General features: G+C 40.2%; 2 protein-coding genes across 2 annotated transcripts; both read left to right on the plus strand.

The window, feature by feature from the left end:
• The first annotated feature begins 6051 nt into the window (after positions 1-6051).
• On the plus strand, positions 6052-10021 carry krt18a.1 (keratin 18a, tandem duplicate 1). Its single transcript, XM_072656480.1, has 7 exons — positions 6052-6573; positions 8077-8159; positions 8335-8491; positions 8598-8762; positions 8881-9006; positions 9252-9472; positions 9584-10021. The coding sequence occupies exons 1-7, from the start codon at positions 6139-6141 to the stop codon at positions 9696-9698; spliced, it is 1302 nt and encodes a 433-aa protein (XP_072512581.1). The 5' UTR covers positions 6052-6138; the 3' UTR covers positions 9699-10021.
• Positions 10022-14762: 4741 nt separating this feature from the next.
• LOC140534894 (keratin, type I cytoskeletal 18-like) lies at positions 14763-18497 on the plus strand. The gene is made up of 7 exons (XM_072656481.1): positions 14763-15147; positions 16309-16391; positions 16480-16636; positions 16723-16887; positions 17295-17420; positions 17511-17740; positions 18399-18497. The coding sequence occupies exons 1-7, from the start codon at positions 14788-14790 to the stop codon at positions 18421-18423; spliced, it is 1146 nt and encodes a 381-aa protein (XP_072512582.1). The 5' UTR covers positions 14763-14787; the 3' UTR covers positions 18424-18497.
• The last annotated feature ends 2343 nt before the right edge of the window (positions 18498-20840 follow it).

The raw sequence follows: 20840 nt of genomic DNA on the forward strand, positions 1-20840 counted from the left end.
AAGCCACAAAAAGATCTTCTACAGCTCTGTGTTAGCCCTGGGTCAACTGTACACACTTATAACTGGCAGCTAACAAAGAACCCAGTGTGAAACGGACACAACTGGCCGACAGGAAATGCATTCCCTTTAGTTAGAGCTGACAGGTCAGCCTCTCCCTCACACGGAGAACACATTCTCACGTAACAATGTTAGAAGAGAATCCAAGGCCAGCACACCCTGATCCAGCTCAATTTGAGGGTTCCTGAGAATGTAACTGTAATTGTCTACAGGCTCTGTTCCTCTCCACAACATGATTGATCAAAATGATTCACTCAGTGGTCGTTATTTTAGACACTTTCCTACTGCTCTGTCCGTGCCGCAGGTAACAGCGTTATCTGTGTGACCTGATAAGCCAGTGGAAAGCAAACAGAGCCCTAGTCACACCTATATACCGACAGGCACTAACATAGCTGGAGTTCATCCTGTTTACAGACTGATGAGGTGCACTGTGTCTGATGTAAACAGGTTGGTGACAAACCTATTACTCATAGCCAGCCATGTCTAAAACCATTTGGCATCATCTGTCAAGAAACCGCAATAAGCCACTAAATATGATCAGTAGTCAGGGCTGTTTTGACTGCTCAGCTCTTCCTCCATAACTGTCTGATGCTGTCAGGTGTGTCAGACTACAGAGATAAGCATGTGATGCACTGCACTACCAGTGCCTAGGGCCCACTCTCACCTGGCATTAACAGGCGTCCAGGGTGATCCGATAATATGTGGCCAGCACAAAGTACAGGTGTGAACAGGTGTACAGGTGTAACCCGATCACTCAAACCCCATTCGGAAGTGGTCAGAGATGCATTTGACCACATTGTTGTTGTCGCGTGAACGGTACAAGCACAAGTAAGTGCCTCATTTCAAGTCATTGTTAAAGTGCCCCTCCTCCAGCGGAAATAATGTGAGAAATCTGAAGTGGTCACAGGGTGGCAGGGTGTAAATGGCTTGGTGTTTTGGCATTTATTTGTGATCAGATCACCCATGACGCAGTTGTCTTTTTGGAACGTGAATTGCAAGTCATGTCTGATAGGGATCCTGTGAAAAATGTTTGTGTAATAGAACAAACCTACCAAATGTCAAGCAACAGTCCTGATAAAACCTATTTAATACTTCACTGGGACTGTTGCTATGCTGTCCTGCACAATTTGGTCAAGTCAAGTGGTCAAGTGTTTTCTATTGTCATTTAACAATATACTGTAATGACCCTCAGGGCCGCTTAGGCCTTCAGAGAAGGCCTAATGATTTCTTGGAACCAAAAGAATGGGATTACCTGCTCATTCATTGGTTCTTCCAAAATAGTTTATCCTGCTTTTATTGGAGTAACTGTCTCTACTGTTCAGGGAAGGCTTTCAACTAGATTTTGAAGCATTGCCGTGAGGATTACTTTCAGCGACAAGCGCATTAGCTTCAAAAGTGTTTAATCTAGAACAGCCATAGGTTTCAGTGCATCGTGGTTAGCTTGGTGCTAACATACATCTAGAATTCTTCTCTTAGAACTTACAGGAGGGCTAGCACAATTTAGCATTATCATAGCATTTGGGACCTGAACCTAAGGCACTGAGATGAAATAGTCATTGATTAGTACTGGCTAGCATATTCCGAAACAAAATCTAGTTCTTCAGGCCCATGTGTGCTAAACACACAGCTTAACAATATACAGAATACACTTTCTCGACATGACAATAACGGATATCTGACAGTCTGACATTTAAGACCACTCTCCACCTACACTCATAACAGGGCCACTTACATAACCACACTACTACCACGGCATTGTTAGTGCTGCATTGAAAGATCTGGTCAAGACACTGACCAATGATTAACGGGGAAGAGCGTGGCTGGTACACTGTGAAACAGATGGGCTATAGTTTGTAACTATCCTGTAAACCTGTAAACAGATGGGCTACACTGTGCAATAGTACACATAGTGGAGTTGTAAGGTAGGTGTAGCATAAATACCCTCAGTTTAACATTTTTTAACTTTTATATGGTACATAGTCATTTACCACTATATAACACCCAAATGTCACTCAAGCTTCTTGAGTGACTCAAGAGTCACAACTACAGCTGACGGACATCCGTCTGCCCCATCTCACAATACCTGCCCACCTATTCTACTGTATTTCTGTTGTATATGATGGACAGCCCATTGAGAGTCTTGAGTAATTTAAACCATGTGTCAGCACTGAGCTATTTTGTGAGAACAGAATTCACATGGTGTCAAGATACACCATGGAAAACTGTGAAACCAGCAGCCACACCTGCATTAGACCAGCAGATGTTGAGATCACAGACTAGTTTTAACTGGAGTATGGCAACCATATCTGGACCATCACATTCCAGTTGCTATCTCACCATCACACCCTGAATAGCTGTGTGTGGAACTTTAAATGGAGGCAAATATAAGCATCTCCCTAGCACCAGGAAACAGCAGTTAACAGTAATAGTGGAGATCAGGTTGAGGTCTGGAAAGCCAGGAAAGCTGTTCAAAATAACTGCTTGTAGGAATGCTAGACAGGCCAAGACTCCAAAAAGCCTTCAAAAGATTTTTCAACACATGTGAAAACATACAAACTCGATCATGCTTTGGGCTTGTGTTGCAGCCAGTGGCACAGGGAACATTGTACGGGTAGAAGGAAGAATAGATTCAATTAAATACCAACACAGATTCTGGAGGCAAACATCACATCCTCTATATAAAAAAAATAAAGCTGAAGAAAAAAAGATGATGGCTTCTACAGTAGGATAGTGATCCTCAACACACCTCAAAATCCACAATGGCCTGGCTCAAGAGGTACAGGCTAAAGGTTTCTTGCCATGGCCCTCACAGTCCCCCGACCTATGCATCATTAAAGATTTGTGGATAGACCTAAAATAAGCAATGCTGCAAGACAATCCAAGAATCTCACAGAACTAGAAGCCTTCTTCAAGAAAGGATGGGTGACAAATCCCCCAAACAAGAATTGAAACTGGCTACAACAAGCATTAACAAGCTGTGCTACCTGCCTTAATGGAAGTACTGACCATGCAGGGTGTCCAAACCCTTTTTTTTTTTTTTTTTTTTGTAAATGGCAATCATTCTATAGATATAAGTTATCTTGTTTAAATTTTAAAGAAACGTGGCATCATCAACATTATACCTTTTAAAGGGGTCATCTTTTACTTTGCTTAGCTAGTCACAGTAGCTAAAATATTAACCCAGGGTGCCCAGACTTTATGTATGTATGTTATGAAGTTACTTAATTGAAATATTTTTTTAACATTATTTATATGTTAATAAACTATTACATGAGGAAATATTTTATTCCTGTGAAAAAGATGCACACATTCGAATCAAGGCCATTTATGAACGACTTGCATGTAAGTTGTTACACCAGGTGAAAATGCCAGCTTCTCTTTACATTAACATCTTAACATTATATAATGAGTAACTACATTAATATAAATTCATTATATAAAGTATAACTAAATAACATACATTAAAAGAACCAGCTCAGCTTCAAATTTTTTTATCCCTCCTCCTTTAAAGTTAATGTTCCAGAGGTGCGAGGTCTTGTTATGGCTTACAAAACCTGGTTCTCCTTATCAGTAAATGGACTCAGGCAGAACAATGGGAAGACATCAGACTTACAGACAGAAAAACAAGCTCTGCAGCAGTAAACTATTCTCCCAAATTCCTCCCTCTGCCCTTCCTGTCTCTCCGAGCAAACACATTCCACCAGGCGGGATAACAGAAAACAGCCCTTCCCCCGTCACCCACCACCCCACCTCACCAGCCCAAAATGTGCCCCCACCCTTCCCACTGACTCTTAAACCCTTTAAACTCTGTAAGTAAGCCCACAATTCATTACTGCCATAATTTACGTCAGTTTCGTAGGCCCTGAAATAGAACACTGTGGGACTCAACATCTCAACACAACATCTGGTGAACTAAACTGACATACAATAGTTTTTGCTTTAATGTTTTTGAACCATTAATGTTGTGTTAATGACATTCCATTGCAATTTGCTTAACACTAGTAAATGTCGCTAAAGCAGGAATGAGTAATATGTCTAAAACTTAATGTCTAAACCCCGTCTTAACCAGAGTCTTACACTTCATCCCTTTTCTAATGCTGGAGTATTAACTTACTCTGCAGATACTCATGTTAGGGAAAGCAGAGCCTTCAGAGGGCATGAATGAGCGAGTCGGAATGTACTAGTGTGGTGTAAAACTGCAGGAAGGGTTCCAGCATTGTGAGACGCTCTTTGTCCGTGCATGCATGTGTACTTAAGAGCCAAACTAATTGTTCATTTGTTCAACATCACAAGCATCCGTATCCTCTTACAGGTGTGGCACCAAGTGAAATGTCTGTTAGTTTGCCTGAAAAAACAGCATAACGGCCATAGTAACTTTCATAGCCAAGTCAGGGTTTTATTAATCTAGTTTTACTACAGACATTCACAGAAACCTGGGTCCAGATCCATAATCAGCACAAACTCATAAGCAACAGTAGCAAAACCATGAGAAAAAAAACATTAGAACAGATCATGGGCTGTGAACGGCACTAGATACTGGAATTAGGACTATAGTAATAGATGAATGCCCCACTGAGTACATCACTCTTTCTTTTTTATGTTAATGTGTTTGTGGGAAAGATAAGGGCAGCAAGTTTCAACCTGATTTAGATCTTCATCAAGGTGTGAACGTTCCACTTCACAGCCTTTGACTAACCATCCATCACACCCTTGTTTCCCAACAAGTGTTTCATCACATTTTCTTTCCAGTAATAGTTAAAAGTCATTTTTATATGCAGCACCTTAATGTGCTTAAAAAGGACACGTATAGTCATCCCAATGTAGAAGATTCCAAAAGTTGCTTATTTGTTAAGAGAACAGTTTTGTTGAGCTAGAAAGCTCAAAAACCTTCCAAAAGACATAGGTACATTGGTGTAGATTCACCTTTGGAAGGGAAAGACATGCCCACTCCCTCACCCCTCTCATTCACTTTCAATGTAAGGGGAAGGGCTGGACGGGAAATTGCTATAGAGGTATTCTGCCGTAATCCTGCAGCTGTAATTCAAACTTGTTGACTGATGGAAGTTGTAGACCACACTACCATTATACAGATCAGTGGGGAAAACCTATTTCTATGGTTACACTCCATTTTTGTGGTGTCTCCTACCACTGAAACCAAATTTAGAAACTCAGTCTTTTGCCTTTGTGAAAATATTAGTGATAAATATTCAGTACTGTGCCAAATATGATATTTAAAAAGCCATTTTGATTTGATCAGAAAAAAGGGCAGTAAAAATATATAATAAAATTAATACACAAAGTCATCATTTTATGGATTTTCAAGTGTTTAACATAAGCACAGTATTACTTGTAGTTCTCATCCACTGTCTGGTTTGGCTAAGCAGTGCGTAATTAAGTTAAGTGAGTTGTGCTGCTGCTAGGGAATTTAATCAAATCCATATGTTGGCTGGGCAAACCAACCTTTATACTTCTGAACAGACCAAGAGAAAGTTTTTTACACACTTGCTGTCAATGGATAACTGATTTTATGCTATTTGCCTAGACCCTTTTCACTGTACTCTAAATAAGATTACATACAATCACCTAGTTAAAGTTACACAAGCTTCTACATTTTTCATAAGAAAAGTTCCAGCTAATTAAAACTCCACACGTGAGATTAGTCTTTCTTCCATAAGGAATGTTTTAAGTAACAAAACCCCCCTTACCCACACATATGGGCATAAAAGACAAAGTAAAGAAAACGGATCTTAGTTTTAGGGGCTCCCACAATAAAACCAAATCATTTTTTATCCTGATTATAGGGAGGGGAAAAAGCAGACACTTGTAAAAACAGCAGTGGAACAGCAGTCTAAATGTATTCCAGTCACTGTAAGCTCTGCAAAACCTCAGAACAGCACAGATGGGACACGATTGGACATGACTGGTGAGAGGGAGGGGCTGGCTTGTGGGTGGGGTCATTGAAGTAGGAGTTGGGTATAAAGCTTGAGTCTCCCTCCCTACTGCCTTGTGCACTCATCTGGCTGCTCTCTACTGCTCCATTCAGCTTCTCTCTCACTCTCTCTCTCACACACTTTAGCCACCATGAGCATGAGACATAGCTATTCTGTGCGTACCTCTTCCTCCCATGTACCCTTGGCCCAGGTGTCCATCCAGCGCACCTCGGCCACACCGGCTTACCGGGCAGCCAGCATCCATGGCGGAGCCGGTGGTTCAGGGGCACGCATCTCCTCAGCCTCCTTCTCGGGCCTCCGGAGCTCTTTGGGAGTGCCAGCCTCTTCTGTGTCCAGCTCCTTCCAGGTGACCGCCACTGGGGCTACTGGAGAGATCATGGGCAACGAGAAGGTGGCCATGCAGAACCTGAACGACCGCCTGGCCTCCTACCTGGACAAGGTCAGGTCCTTGGAGAAGGCCAACAGCAAGCTGGAGGTGCAGATCCGTGAGGCCCTGGAGAAGAGAGGCCCTGATGTCCATGACTACAGCCGCTACCAGGCCATCCTTGATGACCTGCGCAAGAAGGTGAGTGTGTATGTGGTGGGAGCTGTGAGTGGAGAACTATATAAAAATGTGGCAAATGTGGCTTTCATTCTTGATAAGATCAGACTTCTCAGAAACTGCTGTTGGTCCTAATAGGATCCATAACCTTAGCTACAGGCCTGCATTCCAGTGAATAAGCATTTCCATCCTGTGTTTATTCACCGTCGCGCTAGCAGACATGTCCGTAATTCCCTGTAGACGGAAATTTGGGGCGGTATTTTAAAGCCTGTGGGAGGTTTGAAGGAAATAGAAAAGTCAAGGGAGTTTAACTAATGCAACTGTCTCAAATGACCTTAAAGGGGAAGTCAGACATGTGTATAAATATATATTTATATATATAAATATATTTATTCTAACTTTACTTTCCCCTTTAAAATTGCGGTAATTCTGTTTTGATGAAAGGAATCAGTTAGTTTAACGATCTTAGAGTTAAACTAAGGCTTAAGTATGATAAAAGCACTGATAAGCCAGTGTTAGGTTCACACCTGTATTTCCAGGTAGCAATACTAGCCAAGTCATCTATAATAGGCTGTGTGAACACAGTCATATGGCCCTCATTCATCAGGCAGGGCCAGGGTGCAGTGACTGCTTGATTACACTTAGATGGACTTTAAGTTCCCATTTGTCATAGGTATGTCACGCAGGGAAGACACAATCTGGGTTGTTTTATGAAGCCTTATTATATAGTCCTTTTTATGATTGTATGTCAGTGTTTCAGTGGCTAATAATAAAGCTTTATTGCAGAACAGTGGTTCTTGAATGAATGAACCTGATCTCATTAGCTCCAGTGTTTCATAAAAAAGTCAGTTGGTAAGTTGGTTTAATGGTCCATAGTATAGATTTGTTTAAAGAATTGACCAAAAAAAGTTGCTGCCATACCAAACTTTTCAGTATTATTAGTATTAACATCTATATACATATATACTATATATTAACTATATATTTAACAGTTTTATCATCTATATAAAATCCTATATGTTTAGATTAATGTAAGCTGTACATAGTACATAGCTCCCACTATGTTAGCATTAGCAAACAAGCATGGCAAGCTAACCAACATTAGCTCATACTGCCTCTTAGGCTAATAAAAATGCAATATCTCTCCTGCCCTACCCGGCAGTGCAGGCTTTACGCTTCCCTTCCGCAAATCAACCGGTTCTGCCAACGAATTAGTTGTTTGTTAATGATTATCCCATGGACTCTGACACCTGCTATTCTCCAGGTCTTATCTAAGCAAACTCAACCCACAGAGCAGAAGGGATAACTGCTGCACCAGCAAATGATCGCAGCCAGTCATTTCAGTTTGCACTAACATGTTTTATCTTAGCTGCACTGAGCATAGCAACCCCAGTGCTATGCAAAACCATTCACTCTGTATAAGAAATAAATTTAGCTCTGACTAATGCGCTTCCACAAGTCTCCCAAGCCACGTTTCCTAATTTGCTTGGCAATGTTTGCTAACCTCCGCCTCCTGACTGGTTGTAGGTCTTTGACGCCACTGTGGATAATGCCCGCCTTGTGCTCCAGATCGACAACGCTCGCCTGGCAGCCGATGACTTCAGAGTGAAGTGAGTACACTCATTGTTTGCCTGGCAATGAAGATTTTCAGTACTAACCCTCATTTGGGTCCATAATCAAGGTTTTCCATGACTGTGGTATATAGTAGCTAATATGAATATTGAATATGAGTATTGCACTGCACTAAAAGCTTCATGGCATAACCACATCTCATTTTGTCCAAAGGTTTGAGTCCGAGCTGAACATCCGCCAGTCGGTGGAGGCTGACATTGCTGGCCTGAGGAAGGTCATCGATGACACCAACATTGGCCGCATGAACCTGGAGAGTGAAATTGAGTCCCTGAAGGAGGAGCTGATCTTCCTCAAGAAGAACCATGACAACGTAAGTGCAAGACTAGCATAGCATCTTCAAATGTGCACCGGAAAAAAGTTGATATACTGAAACAGTGCTCACCACTGAACTGCCTTCCCTTGTTTTGTCTTGATAGGAGGTAAATGACCTGCGTAACCAGATCGCCCAGTCAGGTGTGCAGGTGGACGTTGATGCACCTAAAGGACAGGACCTGTCTCAGATCATGGAAGAGATGAGAGCCAAGTATGAGAAGATGGCCCAGAAGAACCAAGAAGAACTGAAAGCCTGGCACGAGTCACAGGTATATTTATGAAAGAGCTCGCAATGGCATGTCAATGACTGTCAGTGACCTCAAGTGTACCAATAGCCAAAAAGCATATTGATTTCCATGCTGAAGTAAAAACTTGCCCTCTTTTCAGATCCAAGAAGTCCAAGTACAAGTCACGCAAAACACAGAGGCCCTCCAGGGTGCACGAACAGAAGTCAACGACCTTCGCAGACAGCTTCAGACACTGGAGATTGACCTGGAGTCACAGAAGAGCCTGGTGTGTATATACTGTATATAATGGTAGTCCAAAAAAGAAACTTCTCCATTAACCATAGTTGCTCCAATCAAGTCACATATCAGTGGCTCTGGTATGAAGTGCCTCTGATTTACCAAAGTTTATGGCTTGAACGTCTCTTAAGCCACAGTTTGTCGATTAGGGATGTTCTAACCAAGATTTGTGAGATCTTACCCATAGAATCTTCTAGCTGATGTGTGTTCTTTCCCTTGTGTTCTTGCTTACAGAAAGCTTCACTGGAAGGCACACTGCGGGACACAGAGATGCGCTACAACGCTGAGATCGAGAATCTGAACACCATCACCCTGCAGTTGGAGGCTGAGCTGATGCAGCTTCGCAACAACATCCAGCTGCAGACACAAGAATACGAAGCTCTGCTTAACATTAAGATGAAGCTGGAGGCTGAGATTGCCACCTACAGAAGGCTTCTGGATGGAGGGGACTTCAAGTGAGTTTAAGTTCAATGCCTGTGGTGGATGTAGTCCCCCTTATCGTTCAAGAAGAAAAATGTGCAGAGTCCTCATTCTCAGGTTACAAACCATCTTTCTTACTTTCTCAGGCTCGAGGACGCCGTTGAGGAACAGAAAAGGGTCAAAGTGATGACGGTCACACAGACGCTGGTAGATGGAAAGGTGGTGTCTTCAAGCACAGAGACCAAGGAGAGGAAGGTCTAATCAGCCACCAGCAACACAACACTAACACCTCACAGGCCAATACTGACAACCATCCAGAGTGGTTGGTGTGAGAATAATAGATATTTATTGCATTCAAAAGGTTTCAAGATGAATAAGAAATTAATGGCATACTTTATAGAATGAACTGCTGGTACAGTCAGCATTACCACAACCAAAGACGGCTTAATGTTCAGTTCTCTGCTAAGTGACTGTAAACATACAATCTTATGGATTAGTTTTGTACACTACAAGTTCTTTGGCATGGTTTTCTTGTTGTGTTGCATCCATTGTGTCTGGTCATTTCCAATAAACCCTCAAACATACCACTAGTGTCATCCCATTCTTCACGTGTCTGTTGTCTGTTGCCTTTTGTTCTGTTTGTGATATAAGATCAGATAAGTTCAATTAACTGAAGTAACCTTTTACCCTAAAAACATTAAAGCAGCATTATGCAACACGTGGTGTTTTTTGCTCCTGGGCTCCCCCTACAGTTGGGAAGTGTAATCTGTGTAAGCTTTGAGCCACCCTTATAGGACACACCTTTCTGGACAATCTGAGAGATACAGAACTGTCACTGAAAGTGAAAGAAGCATGTAGACTGATGTGGTAGAGCACTTTTATAGGATTTTACACAAATATGACAAATATGGTTATGCAGCATTGTGCAGTTCTTCCAAGCGTTGTCCAGCCCACTTTATAAAAGTTACATCATGCAAATAGCAGTGTGCCAAGCCCAGAGTGGCAATGATGGAGATGCTATTCTCCCTATTACAAGTCAGTGGAGCATCAGCATGACTCTGAAGCTGTTAACTAAACACAAAATCATTTTAATAAGAAATGTAATGGACTAGTTTCAACCACCTCATCAAAAAAGGGTAGTATAATCCTACTGTGATGAACATTATAGTAGTGAACACTGTAGTCCCCATCCACCTAGGAGCTACAGTGAGCAGTGTGGAAAATGTTAACATGCTCTTACAGCCCACAACACTGAGACCAGGCAGCAAACCAAAACACAGGATATGAACGTAGATCCAAGGTGAACGCTTATATCTATGATAAACATGGTTTCTTTATACTCAATTCTTCTGGTTCCTGTATTTATAAGGGTGTAGACTGGGGAGATCAATAACATACTGATGGTACCTCGGGTGGGGCAGAGGACATGCCCAGTATGCTAATAGATGGTGCCAGGAACCTTTTGTTTTTTCAGTGTGCCTTTTTTTTTAAGGATGCATGGGCTAATCACTATCCAGTTGCCAGTGTAATCGACTAGCCTCGATTACAATAGGTTAATTCAACTCCACAATGCAATGTGAGTGTGGGAAATCATCAAAAATCTTCACATAACTCAAAGTAGTTGAGTTGTTTGTGGGGTATATTCAGCTTTACATGCAACAGACTGACTGTTTTAAAACAGGTTGAGCAGGTGAAAATTAGCCTGGTTCAAATGACAAGCACAATGGTCTTTCATATTTGAATTTTTATCCATGCATCTATGTTATCAGCATAAAGCATTATTAGTGTTGTAGTCAAACTGAAAGAGCCATGTCTTTGGCCAGCAACATTTGCATTAAATATTTACAAAACAAAGTTTGTAGTGGTGTGAAGAGGATGTGCATGGTATTCATATCAAGTCATTTCATCACTTTATGTATTGATGGAAGATCAACTATACTAAGATAGACTTTAATTTTCATGATACTTTTCAATTATATCATTCCTGCAAAGGATTTGTTAATTTAATACAGATGTAGAAAGTAATAGAATGCATGTTCCCTCTTTTCTTCAGAACCAGCCTCTACTTTTATGGGAAGGCTTTACACTAGAACATGGTTGTGAGGATATGATTGCATAACTGATGGTTAGATGATTCATTCTGGATCACAATCTATTCATTCAATGTATTCAGTGGTGCACCATCACTCAAATTAAATGGAAAACCACCATTCAGAATGCTGGGTAGTCCAGGACTCGACTGAACCAACCCATAGCATATCCAATACTTCGGTATACGATGTTCCTCAACACTCAGCTTTATGTTTATCCTTGGTATGAACAGAAATTCTGCTTGAATAAAGATTTGACAGGTTCCTGTTAAAAGCATGTACAAAAAAGTATTGGTCCCACTTTATAGTAAGTGTTTCTAACAATGTAGTTACATATTAATAATCCATGTAACAGCAATGTAACTACCAGTGATGTATCCACTGTTATAAACTGATTACAGTAGCACAGACTATGCAAATACATGTGTGGTAATCTTAGTTTTGACTCGTGTAACAACACCAGTGTTTCTCAATAGCTCTAACAGTGTATTCTCATGTGTTATACATGTGTAATATGTTGAGGGCAGTTGTATTCATATGAACAGCTGCTTTTCCTTTTCCAGCTATTGAGATGTACTTGTGTCATTTCATGAGTGAAAACTGGAAATAAAATGTGTAATTACTGTAAGCTTTATTCATTCAATCCATCAATAACAGCAAATTCACAACCAGTAGTTACATGGTTATTATATGAATTTTAGTGTGAAGCATTTACACTGTTATTAGAGAGACCTAATATAAAGGGAGACTAAATCCTTTGGCCTAAAGGTGATGCAAGGCTGGAAAGGCGTGAATGCTGACAAGTGTCAACAACACAGCTATGATGTGGGACGGGGGTGGGTTGTTACTTTTGCCAGTTGTTCATTTAGCTTTTGCTTTTTTTTTAAAGAAAACAATCAGATCAAAACAGCTTTCTTTTTAATATTCAGTATTGCATTTTGACCAAAAAAACAACAGCTTTTGTAACCTTGGTTTATTAATCCTGTCATTACTGCACCAACTACTATGAATGATTTAGTTAGTTCAGCATATTTTGTGGCGTTCCCCAGGGTTCTATTTTAGGGTCTATGAAACTGATATTAATCATTTATGATGGGCAAAAACTGAAGTGTAGGTCTGCATACAGATTAAAAGGAGTTGTACACTTGTTCCAATTTAGGATTAACCTCATTTTTCATCTCTCCTCTCTTATGCAAATCGTGTCACACCTTTGACTCCACCTCTTCTGAGCTTCAGTTGCATAGTAACCAGTCCCAGCAAGACTAACAGCTCTGCATTATTTTCTCATGAGTCTTTGTAGTCATTGCCCTTCTGGTTTCCTTGGTTTTGACCTCCTACCGTTTATCTGTTTATCAATGCTGACACTGTCTAAAGTAGCCCATCCCCAGAGTAGTTGACCCTTGGCCTCTTTTATGGGTCTGGATTCTGAATTTCATTACAAATTGCTTTCATTACATGTCTCTCTGCATATCCATCCAGATTCAGATTATGACCATTGAAACTCTTTGTTGAGCCTGAACTACCCCTGCACAGCCTGTGAACTTCCCTTCTCTGTGTTAGTTTTTATTTCAACTTGCACATACAAAATGTTAAAGCAGTTTAAATTCGAGCGTTTCTTTCCCTTATTGTTTTTGTGTTCATGCTAAGACCAGTGAAATAAGGCATATTCTTAAGCAGCAACACAGACTCAGTGAGAACTGCGGTGGGATGTTCATAGATGTCCAGTTTTGAGGCAGACTGGCCTAATTTAATTTAGTCCATACAAAGATGGTATTATGATATTTACATTTTGCACCAAAATATGCATGCTAGTTAATAATTTAGCATACATCCAGTTTAGTTCAATTTAGTCCAGCAAGTATGTATTTGAATGAGCACTGATAACAACATAAGACCCTGTTTCTGTGTCATTGCATAATATGTTACATACATTTATTACACTACTATGCAGAAGATTGCAGATACCATTTATTTCTGTTACTTGGATTTTTTTTTTTAAAACAAAAAACATTAAATGCTAAATATTGCTTAATTCTGTGATTAAGAATGTATAGCCATTTCTTTAGAACTCGTCTGTCCTCAGGTTTGGTCATCAGTGAATTTTTAAACATCTTACACCATCAGTATGGAATTATCTGCAGCCTTATAGCTCTTTTTGACATCTTATAACTTTTTGGAGTACTGGCATCATATCTAGATATTACTTTATGATCATGCAGTTATTGTGTAGTACACTTGAAATGAACCCTTTCACAAGTTACCATGGCTGCTCCCTGGTTGGTATGGTACGGTAGGCTGCTTGTAATTTACAGAGCCAGGGTTGAGTTTGAACACTGGACTTTTTTTTACCAGCGCACAAACAGACGAACCATGTAGCAACATTAGCTGAATTTTACAAGTGTATCGGACTGAATTCGTATACAGAAGTTACAGGTGCCAGTGTGTAACTGTGATGCTATTTTAAGGTGGAACATCAGCTTCAAGCTGCACGCTGAGCTCTTGGCAAACTTTTAGAGTTATTCATACCTTTATTGTGATATTTAAAAACTATTTATATCTATCAGTTGCAGTAAATACAAGATTCCAGAAGTGTCGTCAATGTTATAATAATAAAAATGACCACAGGACCCCTGATCTGACCTCATCTGTTATTAAATGTGGTAAGTCCTGATTATCTTTCACATTTTGGGTGCTGGTGCTGAGAATGTTGTTAAAGCGATACCATTTGGTCAGTTGCGGCTGCTTTCCAACAGGTGACAGTGGTAACGTTGCTCTTCTGCACTCAGGATGCTGGAAATGGCTTGAGTACATTTAAATGTTATCCTAATCTTATGGATATCCCAATGATTGATTAACAGCTTAGAGGTTGATTGTTCTTCCTTGCATAGAATGCTGGAAATGACTCAAGGTCATGTTATCCTGAGCTTTATCAACTCCTGGAGGTTAAAATTGATGCTAGTTCACAGCTGCTGACTAATTATTTAAACTGTCACATATAAGACTGTACTAATACGCTCAAAGAATTTTCATCTGACACAAAAAACTGATAACACTGATTCCAAACCATAAAACTACCAAAGTAATTTAATATTCTTGTGATCAAAGTCTTTCTGTCTTTGCAATAATCTGGGGGTGGAGTATGAGTCCATGGTCCAATGTATTACAGAGGTTAGAGATTTATATGATCAATTTTGATTGTAGGCGCAGTCCAAAACCACTCTACTGTAGTTACAGGACAAGCTCCTTGCTTTTAAACAAAAATGATAGCATCAGCACGGGCGTTTAGGGAAACACCAGTGTCTCATCAAATCATGGAAAGGCATTCAGTGCCAGCACATCGCACGATTTCCACTGAATTCTCCAACTTGAGTGGCAGACGTTTTCTCAACGAGGGCCTCCATGGATCGACCTCTGCTTCTGTGGAGCTTGGTGTGGGCAACGAGAAACTGACCATGCAGAACCTGAACGACCGTCTGGGTTCCTACCTTGAGACGGTGAGAACCCTGGAACAAGCAAACAGCAAGCTGGAGGTGCAAATCAGAGAGGCTCAGGAGAGGAAAGGCCCTGAGGTGCACAACTACAGCCGTTATGAGACCATCATCAGGCAGCTACGCCAAGAGGTACCTTGGTCTGCAATAAATTCTGAACTTGGGAAAAAACAAAGCAATTTTGGTTTATAGCAATTAGGTCCGAAAATTAGCAGAATAATTTATTAAAAATAGAATTTTCCTTTCAGAATCTGAAGCTATTAGTTGATAACTACTCAATGTTTTCTCAACTTAAAGTATTTTATTGAATTAGAAAACTATTATATCTACTTATTGATGTAGCTTCTATGTAAAGTAAGGGAAGTGTACACAGTACAAGAACAGAAGAAGTCAAAAACTGAATGTGACTTTTTATCAGCTATTCATAATGAAGTTCACAAGGACTGAAAGTTTCTGACCCGGGAGAGCATGCATTTGTTCGATTTGAGCACACAAGCAGTCCAGAGAACCAATCCTAGCTTCTCCTAAAATCAGTGGACTTTGGTGCAGTTTGCTCCAAGTGTGAAAGCTATGTTCTTCTGGTTCCGCATGTGGGATTGTGTGATGGTTAATTTGAAATAGCTGAAAATAGCTATAAAAATAGATGTTCCAAATTGTACAATCGATCCATGGGTTAAATGGAATTATTCTGTGTGAAAGCAAACCAGTGATAATAAGCCCCTCCCCCCAATGAGCCGAGAATCAGTCTAAGGTGCAGACTTGTGCATTCAAGTGTGAAAACACCCAAAAATGATTGAAAAAGTCATTGGTGGCTTAAATGAATCTTAAACCTTACCAGAAAACACTCAGTAACTCAACATGCAATCGCCTTAAATGTTTACTGGGTAAAACGAAATATGGTTTTAAATAAGTAAGTAAATAAATAAATGGTGTAAATAGTGTGCCTATGTGTCTAGAACTTTGCATAATGATGTTTAATCAGAAAATTGGACGTGACAATACAGAAACAAAAAAATAGTTCATAGTTTAGACCTAATCCAAGCTGCCAGTTTATTTCTATTCACTTTTAATCCTATGTAATGGTATGTAATGTCATTTACTAGAAACACATACACAATGAGGTGGGGTTAGGCAGAAATCTTTGTAGCTAGCTAAAAGCCTCTCATTTCTAGTAGTTGGAGTTATTCCTACTCTTTTTTTGCAGAAGGCCTCTAGTCCTACGATATTCTCTATAGTCTTGCATGCACAACATGTTTAAACTTGTTTAATCTGATGAATTTATTTCAATTTCAGATTCTGGAGACGACCTTATGCAATGCAGAAATGGCTCTCCAGATTGACAACAGCAGTCTGTCTATAGGGGACTTCAAGGCTAAGTCTGGAACATGATTTAAAACACTTATGCTGTCTGTAGTAGCTTTTCCTTTCTTCTTAAGAATCTCTTTCTACACTCTTCTTCTGTAGATTTGAAAATGAGCTTCACATTCGTGAAAATGTTGAATCAGATATTCGTGAACTGAGGAGAATTCTGGATGACACCAATGTGGTGAGACTGCACCTTGAGAATGACGTTGAGACACTGAATGAACAGCTCATCTCCCTGAAGAAAAACAAACAACAGGTGACCTCACTGACTAGACACATTCGAAAAATGCAGTGTTCTGATAAAGGAGTGTAACAGCCCCCACCTTCTCTCACTTTGTCTAGGAAATTACAGAAATGCATGGCCATATTGCCCAGTCGGGGGTTCAAGTGGAAGTTGATGGTCCTAAAGGACAGGACCTGGCCCAAATCATGGAAGAGATGAGAGCCAAATATGAGAAAATAGCCCTGAAGAACCAAGATGAGCTCAAAGCATGGCATGAATCAAAGGTTAGATATTCCATTTTTGGAACCTGTATTCTTCTAATTCACAGGCTGGTTAGAGCTTATCTAGGTAGGCCAAGTAGCAGCTTTCATAACCAGGATATAAAAAAAAAACAAGATTTATGACCTTACATTCAACTGCCAAGTTACTGTAAAAACTGACAGCAAACTACACTGTGTAAAAACTAATTAACCAGAGTTCTACCCTTTACAGTACTGCGTAGACTAAAGATGTGTAGGGCGAATGGCTAAAGATCAACATCGTGGTCAACTTTTCTTTATTATTAACCTAGCTCGCTCTACTTCGGTCAGTAGAGTACGCTAGTAATGAGTATAACTCTGCTAAGTCCCCACAGTTCCCTCATGGCTACACACTGAAACATGCACATGCTTTATTTCTTCACTGCATTTAGATTGAAGCAGTACAAGTACAAGTGACTGAGAGCACAGCTGCACTGCAAGAGGCTCAAGCCCAAGCCCAGGAGCACCACAAAAAGATGCAGTCTCTGGAGATTGAGCTTCAGTCTCAGAATAGATTGGTGAGAGATGCTATTTTGCAAATTATAGGTGCCCTGTTTTTATTTTGCTGGACTTTACCTTTGTACTATGTACATTCTTCTGATACATAGAACGCATCTGTAGAAGGATCCATTGAGGAAATCCAGCTACGCACTAACATGCAGATAGGGCAGTATAATGGCATCATCCTGCAGAAAGAGGCTGAGCTGATGGAGCTGCGCAGTAGCATCCAGAAGCAGATGCAGGATTATACAGTTCTGCTTAGCCTCAAAGTGGAGCTCGAGGCTGAGATTGAAGCCTACAGGAAGCTTCTGGATGATGAAGAACAACCCACATTGAGGTGAGTTACAGTGTTAAGAGTTAATAAAGCAAGGCATGTTTGTGTTAAACTAACGTTATTGCCACTAAGGGTACACAAAAATCACGTTTCGGTACACATCACGTTTTGGACCTCAGAACAACTGGAGAAAAAAACAAGAAAGGCTGACCACATAAGCCTAACCAGTGTTTCTTTTCATTGGTTTTAAACAGACAGTTGTTCAGGTTTGTTCCACCTAGTGGTGTATTGTTCCTCTTGAGAGCCACCCTTCAGCTGTCCAAAAACACTGACACGCTGTCTTCGTCTGATCCACCACGATTTCATGAGTTGAAATAAGGCCAAAATATTGGAAATACCTGCTTATTTTCAGTTGCGAGAGTAAATATCAAACTTGCTACATACAGAAGGATGCAGGTGAGGGGCGGGCTGGGGAAGCATTGTGATCACAATTACTATAGCAATTCTCCCAAACCACTACAGCTCCCACAATACTGTGCAAATCCAATGGTTTACAGCTGAAGGTTTCTGGTGGTATTTTCTCTGCATACACCGAACCATGAACTCTATATAATGCCGGTTCCATACAAATACATGTACCATTATGCCACTAATTTCCACGTATTTCCAAGTATTATTTTTGAGATTGTTTCTTTTCTTAACAATAAGTAATCTCTTTCAGAATAAACTTGATGAATATGAGGTGAAGATGAAAGCGATGACCAGCACAAAGGGGCTTGTGGATGGCAAGGGGGTGTCCGGGAAGTCAGTTATCTGAGCACAAAGCAGCTTTCTTTTATTTCTTTATCCCTTCAAACATGTCACGATATGAGTAGATAATGCTTGGTGATTGTGTTAATTGTGTGTGTACTAATTGTGGTGATAGTAAAAAGCTAAGCTAAGTATAACAAAGATAAAGCAGCTAAATATTTCCTCTATGAATGTTACCACTATCTCACCTCTTTGTCACCTCTACTCATTCTGTATGGAAAAGATTGGAGATTGTTCATCCAATAAAATGTGATGCCAAGAATTGCTTTATTGACCCTAATTGTATCTTTTCCTTGACAATTCCAAGCATATGCAAACATATTGGGATATCACATAGCAAGTCGTTGACCTTAGTAAAACAGTGTAAACAATTACCTTGATGAGCTGCTTTCCTTTCAGGAATCGCTACATTAATAGATGACATTCCATGTTGTATTTTGTCTTAAGCTACTGGCAGTAATTAGGGACATGGACTGTGGACTGTGAAGAATGCTTTGCTTCTCTGAATCTCATTAAGCCTTCACATTCCTGAAGCCCAGGTCCCCTCAACTGGGGTTTCAGCTCCAGATTCTCTCCACAGACCTTGTAACTGCAGCTTTTGTAAGCCTTATCCCATGGTTCTATGCAGTGAAACCTATACATCTGCACAAAACAGACATCTATGGTATGTCATAGATGTTTCCTTCAGAATAGTTTTGTCCTGTGGTCAGACCACAAATACACAATGATGATAAGCCTTGAGCGCAAGTGTCTTTTGAAGGACCTTTCTTTTTCACAAATTTTCAAAAATTTCATTAGTCAATAAAATAACTGGCAAATTAGTTCAAAATAAAGGTTTGATTACAACAAAGATTACTCGAATTTGATAAAACAACATTGTGCATACAATCATGTGTTGTGAGGTATATGGCCTTTAAGGAAATATGTCATTATGTTTGAACAGTACTCTTACTTTCGTGTGTCTTGTAGAACTCTGGTGAACAAAAAAAACCCTAGTTTCAGTAAAGTAAAAGTCTGCAGGCATGCTAATCATTACCTCTGTAAAACAACTCGGCATGATTTTCCACACACTCCAAGGCTGTGTCTGAAATGGAAGGCAGCTGCCTCAATGTCTTGCTGCCTATGCTGTCTTATAAGTCATTACTTTAAAAGGTAACTTTGTAATGAAGGTACCTATAGCTGAATGTATTGAATTCTGGCTATTACACAGATTATTTCACCTCCGAAATAAAATATTAAGGAGAAAAAAAGGTAAATAACATTTCCACAGACTGCTGTTTGCTTCTGCTGTGTAGCTTTTTCTCTTGAGACAAGCAATTGCTAACTTGTTCATGGCAGCTGTTATGTGAAGGTAGCTTAGCAGGCAGCATTTTAAATATTAGATTCGGATATGGCTCGATACCTTCCTGCCTTCCTGCTGAATACTGCCTGACTAGGCAGCATTATTAAGACGTTTCAGACACCAACCAAACCTGAGGGATTAAATGAGACTGGAATTTAGTATGGCATATTGATAACTGCATTGTTTATGGGCTACATTTCATTTCTGGGCTATATTTCAATGAAAGATAAGAGCTTAAATTAGTACATATATGACAAAAAGTGTCCACTTGTGTCACTGTGTCAACAAATGAACACAATCTCAAAGAAGAATTGAGAAAACAGTGTTACCACAGTTGCGCTTTTCTCTGTTATGGAGTTTCTGAAAAAGGAATTATGGGACAGAAAGTCCTGCAAAAACTACATTTACATTTAAGGCATTTAGCAGACACTCTTATTCAGAGCTACTTACAAAGGTGCTTTGCTATTTACTCAGGAATAACGTCAGCTAGTTTGAATAGGCTAAAATTCAAAGATACCTCTAAGTTAAGACACTACTAAACACAAGTCAATTAGGTGATCACTCTGCTATTCGCCCAATTATTACCTGAAGAGGTGGGTCTTCAGTCTGCGTTTGAAGACAGCAAGCGACTCTGCCGTTCGGACACCCAGGGGAAGCTTGTTCCACCACTTTGGTGCCAGGACAGAAAAAAGTCTGGACGCTCATCTTCCATGGATTTTGAGGGATGGTGGGCCAAGCCGTACTTGAAGCTTGAAGGGCTCTTGGTGCAAAACGACAAGAATTTCCCATTCTACAATGGTTCTGTTTAGGGTTAGGCTTAGTGTAAGGGCTAGGTTAAGTTTAGGTTAGGGTCAGGTTAAAGGTTATGTTAAGTTTAGCCTATGTTTAGGTAAGAATTAAGTCTAGGTGTGGTAGGTTAGGTTTAGTTTGAGGTTAGGGTGCAGGTTCAGTTGATGAAATTTCACTGGTTGCTTAGTAACAGTGTCTGGGTTGCATCAGTAATTCCTGCAT

Source organism: Salminus brasiliensis, chromosome 14 (genome assembly GCF_030463535.1).
Source record: "Salminus brasiliensis chromosome 14, fSalBra1.hap2, whole genome shotgun sequence".
NCBI lineage: Eukaryota > Metazoa > Chordata > Actinopteri > Characiformes > Bryconidae > Salminus > Salminus brasiliensis.

Excerpts from the sequence above, each read along its gene's own strand:
- krt18a.1 (XM_072656480.1), top strand. The coding sequence starts at position 6,139 with ATGAGCATGAGACATAGCTATTCTGTGCGTACCTCTTCCTCCCATGTA. Across the intron at positions 8,492-8,597 it reads TCAAGAAGAACCATGACAAC|GAGGTAAATGACCTGCGTAA; the intron begins GTAAGTGCAAGA and ends TTGTCTTGATAG. Across the intron at positions 9,473-9,583 it reads CTGGATGGAGGGGACTTCAA|GCTCGAGGACGCCGTTGAGG; the intron begins GTGAGTTTAAGT and ends TTACTTTCTCAG.
- LOC140534894 (XM_072656481.1), top strand. The coding sequence starts at position 14,788 with ATGATAGCATCAGCACGGGCGTTTAGGGAAACACCAGTGTCTCATCAA. Across the intron at positions 15,148-16,308 it reads TCAGGCAGCTACGCCAAGAG|ATTCTGGAGACGACCTTATG; the intron begins GTACCTTGGTCT and ends TTTCAATTTCAG. Across the intron at positions 17,421-17,510 it reads TTCAGTCTCAGAATAGATTG|AACGCATCTGTAGAAGGATC; the intron begins GTGAGAGATGCT and ends TCTGATACATAG.